Here is a 21,257-nt window from a genome sequence, read left to right as displayed (position 1 = left end):
AAACGTATCTATAAAACCATTTTGTTCTTGAAGCCGGTGCCATGTCATTTTTATCTAACACATATACTTCTGGGATGGGCAAGCACCCACTCAGAAGAGTAACTTTCCCTCTTCAACTTGTTCATTCTGTGCCAGTGTTGGCCCGAGCCCCCTGCCACTCAGATGTTGATGCCCACATTCAGAGGGGTGCCTGCCACTGTCCAAGCGTCCCTCCATCAGTCAGTTAACAACCACAATTAACCAACACACTGCTTGAGGATAGTTACTGCTGGAAAGTGGCTGTTCTGAGAATTTTTATTTTCTTCTCCATGTCTGTTCTCATACTCTTTTTACCTAATATGCATTAGGGGCCCTCTGGATATGTCTAGTCTGCTATTCATCTGTTCATTAGTTTTTTTAAAAAAGAAGGTATTATTTTGCTAAAGAAAGAAAACACAATGTACAAGTTAAAAAAAAATTTTTTTTGGTACCAGGGATTGAACTCACGACCTTGCACTTGCCAGGCCATTTGCTTATGCCACTGAGCTAAATCCCCAGCCCATAAGTTAAATATTTAAAGTGAACATCTAAGTAATTATCAGCCTAGTCTAGAAATAGAAAACTTGCACTTACCCAGAGACGTTTATTACGTCTCTTCACACTCACACGTCTTTCCCTCCCAAAGTTAACTGGTACTCTTGACTTTTACATTAAGCATTTCCTGGCATCAGTAAACATGTATTTGCCTTCTCTTGTTTATCATTATGTTACCGAGATATATAGCCATGTAGTTGGACGTATTGAGTTTATTCACTGCTGTTAAGTATTTTCAGGTTTTTCAATGTTTTGGTTAGTCCTAGACCTTTCCATTTTTATAAAGAACAAAAAGAGGCAAAAATGTTGACTTTTAAATAAAGGTCTTATTAGGCCCCCAAATTCCATGGAAGGTTAATTACTGGCATTTTTAGATTTGGAATTTTATTTGTCAAATAAAGAATAGTACATTACATACAGTGCAGTTCCTTTTAACACAAAGACACAGCTATGTACTTTGCATACGAGTACAGGTACATAGTCACAGAATCCTGTAATTCTCATGGCTACCTCTCATGGCAAACAAATTAAGAATGCAGGAAAACACGGATGTGCATGAGGGGCTGTGTTGGTCAGATACTTTCACACGTCATTTCTCATTTTTTTTTAAAACATCAGCAAAAGAAGATCAGGAGAAAAAGGAATGAGGATCTACTTTTGGGTAAAGGCATCCCCTTCCCTTCCTCAGGCTCTCTTCTGTTCATGGCAACTGCAGTTACCTGCAGAGCCCTACAGGACCAACTCAAGCCATGCCACGGCCAGTCTTCCACTTTTCACATACTAATGTTCTTCAGCTCACAGAAACCTGGCTTTAACCAACAACCCTCAAATTCAAGAGAACACATCAATTACAAGCGGTCCTAAGTGACAAGCTACTGGCCCCAGAATCCAGCAGGAAGGGACACCTCAGAGTGAAAGGGAAATGTAACCACTGTCTCACTCAGCATGGAGTCCAGGAGGCAGAGGCCAAAGGAATTCCTCTCCAAAGTGAGCGCTGCGGTGATGAGCTGCTGTTGTTCAGTGCCAGCCTTCCTGGACGCAATGGCACGCTGGGAGCTTGCTTTTGGGCAGTATCCACTGCAGGACATCTGTTCCAGTCTAGAACAGTGGCCTCAAGAAGCCTAACACTGGGCCCTTAACGAATGTGTGCTTGCTGAACTCTCAACAGCTCTATAAAAAGCTTCTGCATTTATTCTCATCTTTGGATGGAGAAACAGGCTCAAGATGTGAAATGACTTTCTTAAAGTCACATGACTCACAGTAATAGAATTAGAACCCAGCCCTCTAATCAGATACCCCACCTTCCACCCTTAACCTCTAAACTGCAAGGTAAGGCACCAACATCAGTGATGACAGGGTGAGTGGGCATTGGCTTGGACACCTAGGACAGTAGAAATATTCATCCCCTCAACCAGACAGATTATCATTCTGACTGCCCTACACAAACCACTCCCTTCCTCTGAGCCTGGATATCCACATCTGTAAGGAGGGAGAAAAGGATGGTGGAGTCACACTGAGAATGAGGAACAGAATATAGAGAACCTACCACCAGCCCTCACATTGGGACCCTCAATAGAGTGGAGGTGCCGCCACCACCACCTCCACCAACGGGCCTGCTCAGCATGCATGGTGGGAAGGATTCCTTGTAAGAACCCCACTTTGCACCCATAAGGTACAAGACAAACCACAGACAGGTGACAATGGAGTCACTTAGAGCACAGTTACTAACAGACTCCCCAGTGCAAGGAGCTCTGATGCTGCTGGTGGAGGCAGGCCAGAAATCTGCTTCAGGACCGACATCCCCCAGGTAGTTTTGAAGCACATCCGCATTTGGATTCTACTAAACTTTGTGACCGCTGAGGCCATTTTCAGTCACAGTTTGTGCATGAAGATTCTTCATAGACTTTTAAAAGTACTGTCCACAAGTCTTGGCTCCAGATATTACCTGAGTTCCCCGATTCTGGGGAACTGAAGCTTCAGGCTGGGGCTACAGCTCGTCAGACTCTGGGAGGTTGCGTACCCAGCCCTGAGCCACCCTATTGAAGCTCGGTCTCAGGCGCAGGAGTTCCAAGCCATCGAAGGGCTCCAGGACAAAGGGGGTGGCTGCCCTGGGAATGGCCTCCCCTATGAGGGGTCTTCCAAATGGCACCGGGGTCCTGGGGTAAGAAAGCAACAGGAGAGGAGGGCTGTGTGGGACAGGGATGGCAGGACACTGATGGACAGGTCACCACATAGGACCCCTCTCTGACTGCTCTAGACCTCAGTTTCCCCTTCTGTAGTGCAAAGGTTCTGCTAACTGGTGTCTCCAGCTCTACCCTTCCCCAAGTCTGCCCCTAGTGGTACGGAGTAGGACTGAACACTTCAGAGTGAGAAGTGGTTTATCTGAGGCAAAACTCCAGGCTCCCCGAAGAGCAGCATGTGAATTTGGGGTTTTTCTTGCTCTTATCACCTCCCCTTAAAATACCCACACCCTAGAATAAGAAGGGAGGTTGGAAACAGCAGTGAGAAACAGGAAAATGTAAATTACAACAGATACATGTCATTTCTGGCCTGTAAGCCTGCCAAATGAAAGAATTTGATGAGGGCAAAGTCAATGAGATAGAGGCAAAGTGTCATTCATAGTCATCCAGTTAGCAGGCGATCAGTGCGGCTCTCTTGGAGAACAACTTGGAAGGATCTTCCTAACCTGAAAAGGTGCAAACTCGGTCTCTAAGCATAACATTTAGGCAAGCAGGTGTGTGTGCTTGAGGAAGCAGATGGGCAGATTAGCAACACACAGAAGCGACTCATGAGTACGCTGGCAGAGGAGCGGGCAAGAGATAATACACCACGCAACGGGATGCTACTCAGCAGCCCCAAGGGTGGGTACTCACGAGCACACTGTTGAAAGGACAAGTGCAGACTGAAATGCAAAGTACTACATTACAGCACCCCCATATACCCCCAAAACAATGTCTGCAGGTCTGCAGCCAACCTGACAACCCTGTTATCTCTGGAAAGGGGTTTAGGATTGGAGAACACAGGTACTCTGCCTTTATTTGTAGTTGCTTAATTTTTTCTCAAAGAGAATACACAAATGGTGGTCAAAAATACAGTCAATATTTAAGCTTAAGTTTAGCAAAGTAAAAGACATTGCCATTAACTTTCCCTGAGTACTCTCCCTTGCTTTGAATACACACATGCCATCATTCTTTCCATTTTCTGAACAGTTCTGAAAGTCCTCTTTTATGTCTTTTTGAGGTTGCCCCAGTGTCTGAAATCAATTGAAAATATCTGCAGTTAAAAAAAAATAAAAAGGGGCTGGGAGTTTAACTCAGTGGTATAAGCGCCTGCCTTGCAAGCAGGCGGTTGTGAGTTCGATCCCCAGTACTGATAAAAATGAAAAAGACAAAAAAAAAAAAAAAAAAAAAGAAAAGAAAATATCTGCAGTCGCCTCAGTCTCTGAAGTCAACTCAAAATGTTTACAGCAATGTCTGTCAAATAAAAACGCTATGGCAAATCCTCATCTATTTTATTCATCAGATCTGGAACCGTGAGACCGCTGGCTCTTCCACAAAGTCAGAATGACAAAAAAAGGCAAATGTTCTGAATTAATTTAGGACATCAAGGCAGCCAGGATAGTACATCCAAAGACACACAAAAGAGGACTTCCAGAACTGCTTCAAACTATTAAGAACGAGATGTGTGTCTAAAGTAAGGGAAAGTACTTTGAGGAGAATTAATGGCAGTGTGTATATGTTTGGTTGTTTTTTGTGGTTGTAGTTTTGGTGTTTTTTTTTTTTTTTTTTGGTCTTTATGCAGTTTAGGCTGACCTTGAACTCACTTTGGGTTTCATTATGCAATTTAGGCTGACCTTGAACTCACTTTGTAGCCCAGGCTGGCTTTAAACTCAGAAATGATTTTCCTGCCTCAGCCTCCAGGGTGCTAGGATACAGGCATGTGCCACCATGCCCCACTAATGTGTCTTTTACTGTAATAATTTTTTAACGGAAGCGTGCAGTGTATTTTTGAATCATACTTCATGCCCTGATGCCTGTGCATGTGTGTACAATTTTAAAACCATTTTTTTTTAACTTTAAGGAAAATAAAAAGCATTCTTTCTGTAGTACTTTTCCTGCAGCAGAAACCAGAGGGAAAAGGGGAATGTTTGGCTCTGAGCAGAGCCAAGACCCTGCCAGGAAAGCAATGCTGCCTGGACCTACCCAGCTTGGGCCACAGCATCCAGGCCCTGCGGGAACAGGCTGGGCAATGTCCAACCTGGGTAGGCCCCATATTTGGGCCACTGACCAGGAGCCCAGAGCCCTGAATTCAGAGCCCTGCTTGCCTATCAATACTGCTGTGTTCTTTGTCTGTACCTCAGTTGCTACTGTTCCAGGACTACCATGACCCTCTGCTTCTGGTAGGAGTATGCCACAGCCAATCACTCCGAGGCATGCAACGGCTGGGAAATGCCCCCAAAAGCTGGCCGGCTTTGAAGCTGGCTGCCAGGATACAATATCTGTTGAGGGTTTTAGGCAGTCCTGCCCAGTGGGAAACTCAAGAATGTCTGCCAGTGGCCTGCAGTTCACAGTGCCAATTCTTCCCGTCAGGGCCCTCCCTGGCTATTCAGCTGTCTGAAGGCAATCATGACCTTCCTGAGCCAGCTCTTTTGGAGGCCACCCAACCCTGTGTGTGCTCCTGCCCCTGCTCCTGTCCTTCCTCTTAGGACCTTATCTCCAGGCCTCGGCAACCTGGCACACATCCCTCTTTTTGTCTGGTGGTCTCCACATGTGGTCTAAGCAGATGCCAGAAGAGCTGGACCACAGCCTTCTCTCTGGGGACTCCGCTGTTCCTTACTGAATGCAGCCAAAGCAGAAAAGCATACATCAGACCAGCGAGACCAACTGCAATGGAAATATATCCCCAGCCCAAAGGCCTCCTCCAGGCCCAGATGCAGTCTTGACTCCCGTGGTTGGTTTCTGGCTCTCAGGGCAGAACATTAAATTGGTCCCTTGCAAGTTCTTGCCTGCCAGCTTCTCCAGTCACCATGTCAGGCCGTAAACAGCAGGGGTAGACGTAGCTACTGCTTACCCAGAGCTTAGTACTTGCCAGAAACTTTCTCCACAGCGTCTCTTGTCATAGCAACCTTATGAAGCAAGTTAGGATACAGGTACAATGGAAGCTCAGAGAGGTAAAATCACTTGCAATTCAGTCCTGAAGTCCACAGTGCGGCCCCACTAAACCAGTATAAGCCACTCCTCTGTGGCCCACACCCCTAGTGCCACTCCTTGCTTGGGGTCACCTCAAAGCTACCTTCTAGGCCTTTTCCACACCACTGCTGAGACTAGCAAGAGGCTGGGCTGGCCTAGGACTTGTAAGATGGGGAGATCCCCTGGGAAAGGTCAGATTCTTATAATTTTTATTTTTATTTTAAATTTTTTGGTATCGCGGATTGAATTCACGACCTCGCTTTTGCCAAGCAGGTATTTAAGACCGCTGAGCTAAACCCCTGGCCTGAAAGGTCAGATTCTTGACAGCCATAATAAAGTGGCCCATAGCAGCTCTGGAGTCAGACCCGCCCTGCCGCGCTGTTTTGTGACTTTGGGCAGGTCTGGGAAATCGGGGCACCCAGCCCCTCCTGTTGGAGAGGGCGCACTTTCCCTACCCACTCCTCCCACGGCTAACCAACTGTTAGGGGCCGAGGCTCTGTTCCAGCAAGACCTCAAAGTTTGTCAGTGCTAGGGCTAGAGCTGGGACATGGAAACGAGGGCCCCAAATCCCACCTCCCGCCACCCTCGCACCCCAGCCTGGCCTTACTTATTGAAATTCCGATAGTCTCCGAGGCTGGGGGTGTGCCTCTGGCCCTCGAACGAGTAGTCCCGGTAGCTGACAAACTCCTGCCAGGGGCAGCGGTAACCCTTGGGTATGGCGGTGTGGTTGAACTTCTCGGGCGGGACGCTCTTCAGGGGCTCAGCATAGCCTGCGACGACCAAGCCCAGGGCGTGGGGCACGCTGGCGGCAGGGGGCACCCTGTCCGGTCCCCACCCCCACACCCCCAGCCTGAGGACCTGATGGGGCGGAAGGCCGGCCGGCTTTAGGCAAGAGGAGTGGGAAATGCTTTGCCAAAGTCGCCCTAGCAAAGGGAAAGGGGTCAGGCAACGGGGCAGAGCGGGGTAAGGGGACCCCGAGTTCCAGGCGCGGGTTCGAGGCCGGGCTCGCGCGCGCTGCTGCGGCCCTGTGGCTGTGTCGTGACAAGGGTGCGAGTGCGCGTGCGCGCGCGCTTTGCTTGCCTCGCCGTCGCGCGCCCCGCCCCCGTCCCGGACGCAGGCGCCGCTCACCTGGCGCCAGGGCGCTGGGGCTCCGCGCGCGCTGCTCTGCGGCGGCTGCGAGGTGGGCGCCCGCGGGGCCCCCGGGTGAGGCCGGGAGGACGTGGAGCTCCGAGCGGTAGTTCTGCCCCTCCGAGCGGTAGTTCTGCCCCTCCGGGCCGTTGACAACCTGGGCATCAGGTTGGGGATCAGAGACGGCAGGCCGCGTGGAGCTGCGCCTCCCGCGGGTCGCCCTCCGCGCTCACCCTCAGCGGCGCCGACGCCTCGGTCACCTTTCCCTTGGTGCTCCCGGCCAGGACCTGAGGGAGCAGACGAACACAGCTAGGCTCAGCGGGGCGAGAGGTCAGGATTTCCCCTCCACTCGGTGAAGGAGAGCGAAGGGGAGGAAGATGAGGGAGAACCCCAGGGCCCACTCCAGGCGGTGCGGGAGGTGTTAACAGTTTGCCCGGAGGCCGAGGATTCAGCTCAGCGGCCTAAGTGCCTGCCTGCAAGCACAAGGTCGTGAGTTTGATCCCCAGTACAAAAAAAAAAAGTTTGCCAGGGACAGAGGATTACACAATAAATATTCATTACTGATTACATATCGATATTTCCTCAGCCCCTATTTCCTTCTGTGTAGAGGCGGGGTGACACCACCTTAGTGTTCTCTGCACACAAAGGTGCAGTCTGCGGACGCCCAGCAAGATAGGTATCTGCGAGCATTGTCTTCATCACGTCATTCCCTCCCCGTCCTCTCCTCTAGCCCAGAAACTCAACATCTGAACTGCATGTTGAGTTTTCCAAGCCCCGCAGATTGTCCCAGGGCCTCCAGCAGTTTCCGCCTAGGATCAAACTGAAGCTGAACAAAATCCTGCCTGCCGCAGAGTGGACCCAGGACACAGAGCTATTCTTTCCCAATTTTTGTAGGCACCAGAGTGGGTCGCTCTACAGCTTGTCCCGCCCAACCCGCTTTATGTTTCCTGTCCGGGAAGATTAAAGAGAGCGTTTTTCAAGCACGCACCGCACCGCAGGGGCTCGCTGTGATGGGAACCTGAGGGACTCTTCTGGGACCAGAGGTCAACGGCCTGTGACTGTTCGGCTTTAGGCTCCCTCTGAGCCTCAGTTTCCCTGTGAGCTCAGTAAAAGCTTACTCACCACCTGCTGGTTGGCTGCGAGCTCAAACGTGAACCTCTGCACCCTGCGCTGCCTCTTCTGGAAGAGGAGAGATCCGCGATTGTTGCGCAGCGACAGCTCTTCTATCATCAGGTCCTGGGGCACGCTCACCTTCTTCCCCAGGTCCAGGGAAGGTTCTGCACGAGAGGTCGGGCGAGCGCTCACTACGTATCCCCAGGCCTTCCTGGCCATGGCCTCTGAAGCCCTGGGAAGAGCCCGGAGGGTGCTGTGTCTCCCCAGTCGCGCTGAACTGGGGATCATCGTTCTTTAGAATCTTTGCCCATCGGAGGGGCAAAAATGGTACCTTTGCCATCTGCTTGATGTTCGGTGAAGGTTAGAGTTGTTTCAGAGGTTCTTTGGCCATTTTTTTATTCCATAATTATTCTCCCTAGCTCATTGCCCATCAGGAAGCTAAGGAGAAATAGTCAGATTTTGAATACTTTTCTTAAAAGTTAGACACAGGCGTGAGGTATGAGAGAAACAGATGGCACTTTTTGACACTAGTGAATGACTTCATGGAAGACAATTTTCCACGTGAGAGGGCGGTGAGCAGGTCAGAATTAGATTCTCTTGAGGCGCCAGCAACTTAGAGCCTTCGCATGCATAGCTCAAAGTGTACAGTAGGGGGCGCTCTCCTACGAGACTAACACAGTGGCTGACCTGATTGGAGGCAGAGCTCAGGCAGAGGTGGGGACCACGGGGGACATGGAGGATTTCTAGAGCTCCTGACTGTCCTTAGTGGTTTGGGATCCATCCCCTACCTTTGTGCTTTCCACGCTAGGAAAAACTCATGCCTTTACATCTGACCATCAGGGAAGCTTTTCAGAGGGCTGGAGTGACAGGATAATGAAGACCTTGACAGGAGAGGCTACTTTGTGGGCAGCGTGGCCATGTTGCCCATCCTCTAAAATTAGATACAGGACTAGGAATATAGCCCACTGGTAGAGTGCTGCTGGCTTAGCGTGTGCAAGTCCCAGGGTTCAATCCTCATCACAGCAAGAAAAGTAATTTAATTAATTAAAGTGCACACAGGTTGATTGCCAGCTCTATAAATGGTCTTTTATGCTGGAAAAGAACAAGAAGAAAGGAGAATAAATAATGAGACCCCCACACTGAGTGCCGAGCCCTCCAACATTTAGACTGAGGAGAGAAGCCAGCCCCAGAGGCTGGGAAGGAGCAGTCAGTGAGCTGAGAGGAAATCTCAAGAGGGTGGCATCCTGGACACCAAGTGCTGGGTTTCAGGGCTGACAGAGTGACAATGGAATTAAATGCTGCTATGTCAAGTCGAATGAGGGCTGAACATTGACTGTTGGATATAGTAACACGGGGCTATAATAATCGTCTTTAAGTTTCTGTAGAGAATTTGGGTGTGAACACCTGTTGGAAAGGGTTCCAGAGTAAACAGGCAGGGAACAAGTTGAAATTCATAGTGCAGGGTAGTCCACGGGGCAACTGGCCCGGCTTTTCCTAACATGTGAATGACATGAAAATAAAGGGCAGATGTGTTATTTCAGATTAAAGGAGATTTAAAGAACATAGCAACCAAATAACAACACTGGCCCTTGTTTGGGACCTGATTAAAACAAACTGGAAAATTGGACAACTCTACTATGAGATTGGTTATTGGATATTATTAAATCATTGCTGCTAATTTTGTTCAGGGTGCACCTATTTTTGTGGCGTGCAAGGAAACATCCCTTTCTATTACTTTGAATGCATGCTGAGGAACTTGGGGAATAAAATGTCATGTCCCTTGATTTTAGTTCTGGGATCCAGGCATAAAAGAAGGACCTTGGAGATTTCTATGCTCCACTTTTGTGTGTATTTGACATAGGCATGATAAAATGTTTAAAAAGAGGATGGGGAGAAAAATACAGATCACTACTTGGGGGCTGTGCTTTCAAGGGCTGCGGCTGCAGCATCTGTGGGGTCAAGAGGAGCTCTTTGTAAAGAGATGATGGCATGTCTGCTGGTGATGGGAACACTGGACAGCAACTGGAGAAAGGAGGATTGTGGAAGGAACATCTTTGAGCCTAGGGGAGCAGGCAAGGTGTATCATGTCCAGCTAGAAGGGTTGTCCAGACAGAGGTGAGAATAGCCTGACCACCCTCACAGGCAGGAGAACAACATAAAGTGCAAGCAAGTAGGCAGACGTGGCAGAGGACACTTGAAGATGCTCTGTTTCAGTGACCTTGTTTTTCCCAGTGAAGCCAGGAGTAGGATCATTAGCTGGAAATGAAGATGTGGAAGGAGGTAGTGGAAGCAGGGAGAGAGGGGCAAAGTTGTCAAGGTCAGCTGAGCAGCACTGACCAGCCCCGGGCCAGGGACAGGAACTTGGCTACTAAAGGTGCTAAGGTGCCACAGGTGCTGTCACGGTTCATCACATTCTGTGGAGCCCTAAGCAGCCACTAAGAAAAGGAGGCAGACTTGTTTTTCCCATGCTTCCAACAAATACAAAAAGAGCGTTTTGTAAATGCTAAGAGCATACAGATAGCTACTGTACTCTGTATGTGTTGAAGTGGAGGAGGAGCACACATTTCAGGAGAATATGAACTCTTAAGATTCCATTGGTAATTAACAATGGATATATGTGCATGGTTTTAAAGGTTTGGCAAAGAGACATGCCAAATGTTAGCAGGGACTGTTTATGACATGCAGAAAGGAAAAGGGCTGGGAATTGTTTGTGCAGTTTGTTGTTGTTTTTGTCTTTTTGAGACAGGGTCTCTCTATGCAGTTCAATCTGGCTTTGAGCTCACTTTGTAGCCTCAGCTGGTCTTAAACTCACAACAATCTTGCTCAAGTTCTGGGATTACAGGCATGAGCCACCATGCCCGGCTGTAGTTGTTTTTAACAAGAAAGTGTACTGAATTCTTACAAATATGAAAGAACACTTGAAGACATAATAAAAGCCCCTCCCCATGATATTCTTAATTACTGTGCAGATGAACTGAGCTCATTAGCTTTTTTTTTAAAGATAAAATCTGTTTGACTAATTCTATTTCTAGGAATTCATTCTTAGGGAAGGAGTTGAATAAATATATGCAAGGAAATTGATTGCAGTGGAGTCTAAAACTGTGAAAGCTGGCGGTGGGGGGGTCCACCTTGGGCGGAGGCTGCCCAAATGTTCTCTGTTAGTTCACAAGTTCTACAGAGAACTTCTCAGAACAGAGCTGCTGTCACCCCTTCACCAGGCCGAGGGATTCGTGCTCCAGAGCCCACCCCCAGGCTTCCCACTGAACTTGGACTAGTGCTGAACCTCATCTTTGCCTAGCAGTTTCTCTGGTCTTTTCCTGGCTCGCTCCCCACCCCCTTCTCCAAGAAACCCCTTTCAACCAATCACTGGAATAAGACCCCTCAGATTCTTGAGGGTCCCACCAAGGCAAGCCTCATGACAGACACCAAGGCTTGGTCCCGGGCAAATGGCTTGTCCAAACTGGGGGCCAGACCTGAGGCAGTGAGCTACGGCCTGCCAGGCTGGAAGGACGGCTGTGGTGTGCTGCTAAGTGGAAATGAAAGACGCTGAGGGCCACCGCGTGCAGTACTTAGCCCATGTGTATATGTGTTTAGATAAACATGTGATATCTGAGCAGAAGAACTTATACAAATATGTTAAGTGGTTACTCCTATGGTTCCATTATAAGCAACTTTTTCATAGTAATGCATTTGTGCTTTGTTTGAATATTTTTAAAAATGAATGTATTATTTACATAATCATATAGAAGCAGCAGCTCTGGAGTCAGCAGCCTAAAGTCAAACTCCAGCTTCACTTATGTTCCACATCCCTGACAACCTAGTTCCTCTAAGCCTCCATTTTCCCATCTGCTGAATGGGGATATTACATAAATTATGGAATTATAGCGAGGCTCATATGACATATGGCAAAAAGGCTCCTAGCACAGTATCTGACACATAGTAACCAATGTAAGAAAGATAAAGGCTCACTATTACTATTATTTAAAATAGCTATTTTTAGGTGGTGAGACCATAAGATTTATTTTTCCCTCATTTCAAAATTGTTTTTAACTAGTACCTTAGCAATGATCAATCAGCTATATATTTGAGGTACAGCATAAATGTTGTTGAGGGAAGTCCATAACTAATTATCTAGACAAGAGCAGAGAGAGTGCATTGCCTGACTCTTCCAGTTAGGACATTAATACTTCACAAAATGTGCATATTTCAGCAAAGAAAATCACAGAGGGGAAAAAAAGCAAAAATCATGAACTAGGTTGAAAGGACAACACACATATGAAGTCACACAGCGTGACCAATGGTAACTTAGAACTCTGGTGGAGGCAAGTTGCAGGTGAACTCTTGGATGGCGCTCATCAGAGCGTGCTCAGGTCGCCTATTCTGTGATATCCAGACCCTAGCTCTGAAGGCAAATGTGCAGGCCCCACCAAGTCCACCAAATCAGAGTCCCTAGGGGCAGATACCATGCATCTTTATCTTTAATTAACCACACAGAGCCACCACGCTTTACCCTAAAGCTTGAAAGCACAACATAGTTAATTTTTAGATTACTTGAAATGTGCTAAAGTAATCCAAATAAGCGGACTCCAAAATTATGCTGGGAGTTCTCATCATGATCTTATTAAGCTGATTAATATGAATTTCAGATAATTTTGTCATGAGATGAACCATTTTTAAGTAAAATTCTTTGAGTCCAATTGGTTGGTTGCTCAGCTCTTTACCCTGTCTCTGTAGGACTGGATGCCCTAGGCTGTCCTTGGGCCTCTGTAGGACCTATAGTTACACCAAGCAAGGGTAAGTGCCACAGTGGGAGCAGACCTTCCAGAGCTCAAACTGGGGTCGAGGGCCAGGGCTAGGGTCACCTTCAAGCCAAGGCACAATTTGGGGCACCAAACCTCAGCTCCTGGTCTATGCACTAAGTGTGGGGCCCCTACAACCTCAGGAAGGACGCAGCCCAGGTGGCAGGTTCCACAGGCATCCCTTCCTGTCACTCTGGAATCCACACCTACGTGCCAGTCCAGAGGCCAGCAGGCCTGAGTGACAGGTCTGGGATGACAAGAGCAGTTTGAGAAAAGCACACACTAGGCCCAGCTTACCTGGCCCCATGACATCCCCCATGAGGGTCACCGCTGGATCCTGCTGCTCCTTGGGAATCATCCTAAAGAGAGGACGTTTCCACAAATGAGCTGGGTCCCCTCCTTCCTCCCCAGATCTCTTTCTCCCTAAGTCTCAGGTCCACCCAGCCCCAGCCGAGAGCAGCCTTGGTCCATTCCCAAGTCACAAGCAAGGGCTCTGCGGGCCGGGAGGAGTCTGTTGAAAGTCTGTTTGCAAAGAGGAGGCTGCTGAGGATGGGAGAAGAGCAGGAGTTGGCCCAACAAAATGAGAGCCACCTCCCATCCCCGCTAATTTCCACAGCGCCCTCTTCTCCCTCTTCTTCTTCCACCCCCCTTTCATTTCACGGCACTTTCTAGAAATCTTGGAGAATATTTACGAATCAAGTGAGCCCCAGAGCTCCAGACAACACTGCAGACCCCAAATCTAGAGTCCTTAATCACCCCAGCAAAGGAGGCAGAGGTCCTGGGCTCCCCGACAGCCCATCAGACTTTTCCATGTCCCCTCCTCCTGAAAATACCGCCTCCACCTGTGTCCCCCATACCTGCAGGGCCCCAGGTCAGTGGGCACTGAACTAGGCAACCTGACTCAGTGCACTTAACTTTTTCCAAATTTGTGAACAATGGTTCTCCAGCTCGCCTCAGTTTCCTCCCTGTAATTGAAGAAGATTAGGCTAAAGCACAGAGATCCACAGAGGGATGCAGGGCACCCATGAACTCCTAAAACAGTGTGCAGACCTGGGAGTGTCTGCTTGCTTTTGGAGAGAGGTGCATGAGATGATAGAGAATGCCCAATTGTTGATATGTAGACAGCTGTTGCTGGATAAACGCTCTCCTACAGAATGCAGGGGAAGGATCTCCAGCCCAGGCAGGAGATTGCTTCCATCCAGTGCCCATGACCCTGATGTCCTGAGCTGAGCTTGCACCTATGGCTCACCTTTAACTGCAGCCACTTGCTCTGCTTTTCATATAGAACAGCCAGAACTAAAGCACACACACCCCCACCCCGCCGCCAGCTCCAAGGCCCAGAGGTATGGAGCCCAGGCTTCAGGAGGCCCTACTCCCTAAGTCCTCTGCAGAACCCTATCCCTACTGGGGTAAAAGTGCTCTGAGAGCTGCCTGGTCCCTTCCACCCACTCCCCATGACTGCCCCAGCTCCCTTCAATTCTGGTACCTGAGAGGACAAGACCACGGTGGGCAGGAAGGAGTGTCCGACCCTCAAGATTAACACCTCTGACGGGAAGCTGAGTTGTGTGGTCGGTGTCTGCCTCAGTCCGCAGTCAGTGGTCAGTGAGTGGGTGGTGCCTTGCCAAGCTCTGGCTTCAGCTGACAAGAATCATTCTTGCCTTGTCTTGGGTCACAGCCTTATTTCGGGCTGCAACAGGAGCCGGGGCCAGATGCTAAAAGGACCAGGCCCTGGGGAAGACAGGTGCCTCGGCAGCAGGCCCTTGCAGACAGAAGGGCTTGTATTCATGGGCAGACTCTCCCACATCTGCACACATCAGAGTCGCCTGGAAATGCTGTCAGCTGCTGGTCACTTCAGCCTATTGACTGATGTGTGTTTAGTGCCTCGAATGGTACAGGATAGGAATTTGATTGGTATTTGTGCAATAAATGATGGCTGGATCAATGGATGGATGGGAAGGCGGATTGTCCCCCAATGTCTTCGCTTGACTTATGCTTTCTTCCCTCCCTCCTTTCTTCCCTCTCTTCCTCACTTTTTCCCTCTTTCCCTCCCTCGTTCCCTTCTCACATTCTCTCAGCCTCTCTCTATGGACTGAAAATAAATAAGGCAGGGCTCTGACCTCAAGGAGCTCAGCCAGCTCCAGTGCAGAGCAGTAAACAAGTCTTACGGGAAAGGCTCACAGGAGAGGCTGGGTGAGCAGTTAACCAGCTCAGCCGGAGGTCTGGAAGGCTTCCCCGAGGAGGAGACATTTGAAGTGGGCCTCGAAGGATGAGTGAGAGGTCACTAGGCAGAGAGGGGACAGGGCTTCATGAGCAGAGGACATAGCTTGTGTAAATATGACAAAGGGTTGGCTGGGGGCTGAGAGGCAGTGCTGAGAGCCAAGGCCAGACAGGTGAGCAGGCCCAGACCCCAGCAGGCTTTCCAGAGAGAAAGCAGGCTCTAAGGAACTTCCAGAGGGATGGAACAGGTGGAGTGCAGTGGTCAGGCTGGATCAGCCCTCTGGCTGCCAAGGAGTCAGGCGTGGAGGCTGAAGGCTGGGCTTCCAGGCAGGCGAGAGTAGAGGATGGCTGGGCTGCGGCAGGGCTGGGTGAGTGGAGAGGAGGAAAGGGCATCGGGGTACTGGACAGTCTCTGTGTCACAGTGAGGAGTTGGGGGCAGCAGATAAGGAAAAGTCGAGGCCAAGCACTCCTGTGCCTGGTCTGGGAAACAGGTGGGCAATGGGGAAGAGCAGGTTGGTATAGGGGACAGAGGCCGAGCTGTTTGGGATGAAGTCAGTCTATGATTGACTGACTGATTTCTGAGACAGGGTCTCATACGGAGTTCTTCAGCTTCAGCTCACCTCGTACTCACTATGTAGCCCATGCTGGCCTCAAGCACATGGCCATTCTCCTTCCAAGGCGTCTCCACCACACCCTGCTAGGGATGAGCTCAGTGTGAGGTGCCTGGCATGAGGGTTGGATGACCAGAAGGCAGGAGCATGCTGCACGCAGAAGAAGCTCCAGCCGAAGTTATGTCAGTCAGAGGGACCCAAACTGTCCCCAGGCACAGCAAGGGTGCCCTGGGCCGAGCATGAGGAGCACCGTGTCTGCAGGTCCGTGCTGTCAGTCCCAGAGTACATTGAGACACTGGGTCAGGATTGAAGGCTGGACTCTGCTGTGATCTACCCTGAACCCAGCTGCCTGCCCACTGGGTTCCTCAGCCCAGTTTCTGATGGGCCTGTTTCTATAGAGGAAAGGCAGAACGTCCCCAAGCTGGACATGTCCTCTCCCGGGACTGGGCTACAATCCCCTTCTGTAGGGAAAGGTGACCTATCAGGAGAGGGGATTCCTAGTGATCTGGGTCTGGCCTCACTGGGACTGCCTGGACGCAGATGTGACCTCTCACCCTCATCCTGCCAGGTGTCTTGAGTTGCTCCTATGAGGAAGCAGCCTCAGAGGACTGGGCCCTGACCCAATGGGCCCTGCACACTCTAGTGACAGTGCCCTGTGGTCAGGGCCTAGACAGTACTGCCCTGAGTAACTCTCCCATTACACAGATATGGACGATGAGGCCCAGAGAAGAAGTGGGCTAATCCAAGGCCATCTAGCACATCAGGACTTCAACCCAGGGACTTCTTCTGTGGCCCCAAGTTTTTCCATTGTTCTCCATCTCTCTTCACAGCTCTATCTCCAAGCTCCAGGTCCACGTGTCTAAGATAGCCAGTCTACCCAGCATCCTGTGGATAGTTTCCTGCTTGAAGGAAAGGGAGTGGCTTCAGACAAGCCTAAAAAGACACACGAGGCAGATTTCAGAAAGCATTTATTGAGCTGAATTCTATAGGAGGCAGAGGCAGGACACATGCAACCTCTAGTGTGTTAGACAAGAGGGCAGGAGACAGGCAGTTCCTATGAGAGAATGACTCAAAACAGAGCAGTCGGTTCTCAAGGCTGCCTCCTGCTGGTCCTTTGGGGAAATGCAGGAGGATATGGCTCTAAACTACTATGTCAGCCAGGCCTGACAGAGTCCCTTCTCTGATGCACTCTAACCCCTGCCTCTCATGCTACAAGAGACCCTTGTGGGGACCTTGATAAATGTGATTGCTCCTTATCAACTAAGCAGCAGCACCCTCTCGCCTTCTCAGCAAGGGGGCCTCGTCCCTAACTCTTAGAACATAGGAAACCTCTAGGATTATTCTTTTATTCCAAAGTGCCCCTCCGAACCCTGATGCTCTTCCATCCTGATCCAAGTTTTCCCTAGCCTTACTCAGGGGTTCCAGGTCTAAAATCACCCTGGTGATTGGAGAAGTCTACTCCTAACCCAAAATCACACTCTGTCGCTTACCTTTAGTAACATGCTGATATTCTTTCTTCCACACACATTGATCCATAGCCAATTCCAGCCACCCACCACTCTCACCCCTTCCAAGTATTCTGAAAGTGATATTCTGAACTTCTAGTGGACAGCACTAGCCAACGCTGGAGATTACAGAACTCTACTTTACTTCCCAGGTCCTCCGCTGGGAATCAGAAATAGCCACTAAGGTGGAAGGAACAGGCTAGGGCCTGCAGCCAGACTTCCCAACATCACTGGGTACCAGGCATGTGTTAGACCAGCATGTTGATGGGAAAGAGATGGATGGGCCAATGTCTGTTCTTCTGAGTGTGATATGGACACTGGGCTGGAGACTGAAACTAAAGAGAAGGGTGCTTCCCAGAAACGGGCAGAGTCCAGCCTAACCCTTAGCTCCCCAGGCAAGGTCATGGGCCCCTGAATTCAAGCCTACCAGACTCTTCACCACCATTCTTCCCCACTTCCTAATACCACGGAGCACATTTCAGCACTGGAAAAGCCCTCAGTGATCATCTCGGCCAACGGCATCCCTGCTGGACTCTAATATGCATCCTGGCCATGGCTTGCATACTGTCTCTAACAAGGAATGCTTTGCCTCCCTCTTTCCAAATAGGCAACGCCTCACTGAGGCCAAGCAGGCAAGGCCACAGGGAGTGAGTTCAGTATCTCTTCTTCCTTCCCTCAGCTTTGAACCTAGAGCATGTCATGAATGGGCCCAGAAGGGACCGATTTGTTGAAGACCCAAATCTAAGCCCGGGGAAAATCACTGCTTTACGGGATGAGCTCGGGTAGGAAAGGCAGCAAAGGCAGCATGACAGGGCCTGGGGACAACCTTCCTGCCCCTTCTTTCCATGGTGGCCAGCAAGGCACCTTGAACTGGCCTGGGGAATCTCTCTAAAGGTCACTGGGTAAAAATAGATCTTCTCTGAGAAGGGATGGAAAACAGCTGCTCCTGCCTAGGACTGGGTGCCAGGGAGCAGGAGAGTCAAGCCAGGGACTGGACACGGGACATGGCTTAAATACTGACTGCTCATTTGCCAGAATCCGGAGTGCAGAGCAGGAAGGAGAGGTTATGGAACACGGGACGCAGCACCCCAAGGGGCTGTATGCACGGCTGCCTCCTTTAAGGCACGAGTGTGTGTGCTGGTGGCAAGATTTACACGCTTGCAGACAGCATTGTCCAAGGCCACATTAAAAGGATGCGAAAGCCGCGGGTCCCGTGGAGGCAGAGTCCTGCCACAGTCCCACAAGGAAAGTAAAGCACGGGCTAGAACTCAAGCTCGGGGTCCTACTCCTTCCCAAGCCCAGAGCTCCCCTTCTTTGGCCTCTTATGTCTGACGCTATCTAGAGAGGTCACACCCCTAGGTGACAAAGGCTGGATCCCCAAAGCCTGGGGCCTCATCCTTTGGATCGGCCGTGCTGGTGGGGTGGCGGCTTTAGGAGGTGCACGAGGCCTCGGTGGGGAGGCTGCCACGCTTGAGACGCAGGCTGCCGCTCCACCCGCGGGGACAGATGTTGTAGCCAAGGATGCCAGGCGACTTGACCCCGGAGTCTTCGGAGTCCAGGGACACGTCGGAGTCCGTGGGCGAGCGGCGGTAGGGCAGAGGCCTAGGTGGCGCAGGAAGCGGGCTGCGGGGCCCGACGTAGGACGCGGGCGCTGCCTGCTGCGACGTGCGCTGCGCCGGCCCGGACGCCGCCACGCGGGACGCGCCCGGCCCGGGGTGCACGGGCTGCGGCGAGCGCATGCGCGGTGGTGGCGGCGGCGGCGGCGCCCCTGGCGGGGAGAAGGGCCGTAGACTCTCGGCGCCCGCCGGCCGCGGGGAGGCGCTCTTGCGCCGGGCCGCGTTGATGATGTTCCGCGCCAGGAGCGCCTGCAGCTGACGGCTGGGGGGACGCACCTCGATCTCGGGTCGTAGCGGCGACACGGAGCGCTCGCTCCAAGAGGGGGACATAGGCGGCGGCGGCGGCAGTGGCGGGGGGCTGCTCATGTTGCTCCCACGCCCCGGCTCCCACGGCCCCGGGCTCACCCAGCCGTCTAGGCTGCTGGGGGGCCGAGACACGGCGGGCGTCCAGGGCGGGGAGGTGGGTAGGCTCTCCGGGCGGTCCTGGGGAAAGAGCAGAGGTGGGGCCGGACGTGAGTGAGTGTTGTGCTTCACTGAAAACAGGGGTTTTCCTGGAATTCTCAGTGACCCTCCTGCCTCAGCTTCTGGAGTGCTGGGATTATGGACGTGTGCTACAATGCCTGGTATGAAACAAGGTATTGGAAGGGACAGACCAAAGTCAGGTGGACCCAGCTCTCAGGTTAAAGAGTCCATGCTACTCAGTGTCAGCTCCTGTGTTGAATGGGGAGGCAGATAGATGGCCAGAAATTGAGAATGCACACTTTGAAGACAGATTTAATTTTCTGGGTGAACTGGGCAAGTTGTTTCCTTCCTCTGGGCTATAGTTTTCTCCTACACAAAATGGGTGAGCTATAGGATGGGGGGCGCTAGAGATTAACTCATGGAAAAACATGCAGTGTGTTCTTGCATATTCTGTGGAGGAAGGCTGTACAATATATGTTAAGAGTTAATGGAATGATAAATATAAAACTAATCAAAGTAGTTACCTGTTAGGAAATCAGGCAGAGACAGGGCACACAGCCACAGGAGATGGGATCAGGCTTTTTAAGGTATTACTTTATGTTTAGATTTTTGAACCATAGGGATGTATTATCTTCCATAAGTTTGAATGTAAGGATTTTAAACTATTACTGTTAAAGTTGGTCTTAGTGAAGGACTCTCTCAGCCCCAAACCCCTTGCTATATTGCCATCAGCCTCTTATTTTCCCACGGATTCCTGAGAGGAGGAAGTTCCTGCTGACCCGGAAACACAGAGGTAGGTGGGTCACTCTTACCAGCTAGCTCACTCTTTCGGGTTGTGAGTTCCTGCCCTGCCGTGCACTGCCGTACATACAGGTGAGGCACTGTGCCACTCATTTTACTGTTGATGAAAATGAAGCTCCGAGGTGTGAATAACAACCCAGTGTATTGTGCTGCATGAGGGCATGTGTATACATAACTATCTTCTTCTCAAAAACTCTACCAGTTTTAACTTGTTTGAAAGTGTAGGACTTGGGAATCCATATTTAGTATGTATCTTCTAAGCCATCCAACTATTGATTCAGTCAAATTCCATCCAGTCTACTTGGGTACCCAATCCAACCCAAGTTCACCAGTAGTCACTCATCCATCAGAGTCCTGAATTAGCACCTCCATTCAGTGCCCCCTACCCAATCAAAATCTGGAACCATCAACAAGATCCATTCTTTCATCCAATCAGCAATCAGCCTTAGCCAACCAGTCATTCTTTTCAACCAGTTGAAAATCTAGTTCATCTCAATCAAAAGGAAGATTGTATGTATTCTCCAAACAGAATCCTGCAGCTACTAGATGAGGGCTTTTTAACCTAAAGAGGAATGCTAAGCAACTTAATCAACAGGAAACTTGTCATGGGATGGTAATGCTGCAATGACTTCCAAGGGACATGGTCAGTCATCAAGGGGGGAGGTTAAGGCATAGTATGAGACCTCTCTTACTGTCAGGGTCAGAGCTGTGTATGAGTCAGAGACACCAAGTGTTTCTCTGTGTCTGTGATGCATCCCAGGAAGCTTGCAATCAGGTCACTGTGGGTGACAAACCCTGGGACTGAGAGAGAGGAGATTGGGAAGGAGGTTCCAGCCCCATGAGGAGCCAGGAAGGCCTAGAAGGTAACACCAGAATTTCAGGACTAAATGCCAAATCAGGGACACTCAGGCATATCCCAATACCTGGCAAAAGTGCTACTCTTAGAGGGCAGGAGGGGACTGACCCAAGTCAGTCAACAGACATAGAAGCAGAGAAGCCAGTGCTCTTCATGGGGAGCTACAGTATCTAAAACTCTTAACAGGTTGTTTCTGCCTTCATGCTACAAGGGGATTGCTGGGTCCAGCCATGGAAAGAGCAATAGAGTTCAGCCAGGACTACAGCCTGGAATGGCTCGGTCATGGGTTGGAATGTTGGGGGCAGTGGTAAGCAGCTCCTCACCATTTGGAGATGGGCCAGAGCCTGACCTCATACTGACTGCCATGTCCGGGAACTGAGAGAATTG

The 21,257-nt window shown here is 50.3% G+C and overlaps 2 protein-coding genes and 1 long non-coding RNA gene across 14 annotated transcripts in view; 1 reads left to right on the top strand and 2 right to left on the bottom strand.

Annotated features, from left to right (window-relative positions):
* Nucleotides 1-935: 935 nt before the first annotated feature.
* Myoz3 (myozenin 3) lies at nucleotides 936-14,488 on the bottom strand. 3 transcript variants are annotated; one of them, XM_013141204.3, is made up of 8 exons: nucleotides 14,289-14,488; nucleotides 13,660-13,767; nucleotides 13,100-13,161; nucleotides 8,013-8,167; nucleotides 7,124-7,177; nucleotides 6,891-7,047; nucleotides 6,370-6,532; nucleotides 936-2,729 (listed from the first exon to the last, which is right to left on the bottom strand). In XM_013141204.3, exons 3-8 carry the CDS (start codon nucleotides 13,158-13,160, stop codon nucleotides 2,561-2,563), a joined length of 759 nt encoding a protein of 252 aa, XP_012996658.1. In that variant the 5' UTR covers nucleotide 13,161; nucleotides 13,660-13,767; nucleotides 14,289-14,488; the 3' UTR covers nucleotides 936-2,560. The 3 variants fall into 3 exon arrangements, with proteins under 3 accessions (XP_012996658.1, XP_063088470.1, XP_012996659.1); XM_063232400.1 differs by having other exon boundaries at nucleotides 13,100-13,163; nucleotides 13,719-13,767; XM_013141205.3 differs by lacking the exon at nucleotides 13,660-13,767 and having other exon boundaries at nucleotides 14,289-14,477.
* On the top strand, nucleotides 7,042-11,084 carry LOC134471931 (uncharacterized). Its single transcript, XR_010041683.1, has 2 exons — nucleotides 7,042-7,220; nucleotides 7,785-11,084. It is a non-coding gene; the product is annotated as an uncharacterized LOC134471931 (long non-coding RNA).
* A 2,093-nt stretch (nucleotides 14,489-16,581) lies between the features above and the next one.
* Nucleotides 16,582-21,257, bottom strand: part of Synpo (synaptopodin) — a 33,786-nt gene continuing 29,110 nt past the window's right edge. For all 10 annotated transcript variants that reach the window (XM_063232390.1, XM_063232391.1, XM_063232397.1 and 7 more), the window contains one exon: nucleotides 16,582-19,234. In XM_063232390.1, the coding sequence (XP_063088460.1) occupies nucleotides 18,566-19,234 (669 nt within the window). In that variant the 3' untranslated portion in view covers nucleotides 16,582-18,565. The remainder of the gene's footprint in view (nucleotides 19,235-21,257) is intronic.

Source organism: Cavia porcellus, unplaced genomic scaffold (genome assembly GCF_034190915.1).
Source record: "Cavia porcellus strain 051 isolate PalLab524CR breed Dunkin Hartley unplaced genomic scaffold, mCavPor4.1 scaffold_21, whole genome shotgun sequence".
NCBI lineage: Eukaryota > Metazoa > Chordata > Mammalia > Rodentia > Caviidae > Cavia > Cavia porcellus.
The sequence above is the reverse complement of the archived record's forward strand: the minus strand, read 5'-3'. Positions and strand labels throughout refer to the sequence as shown.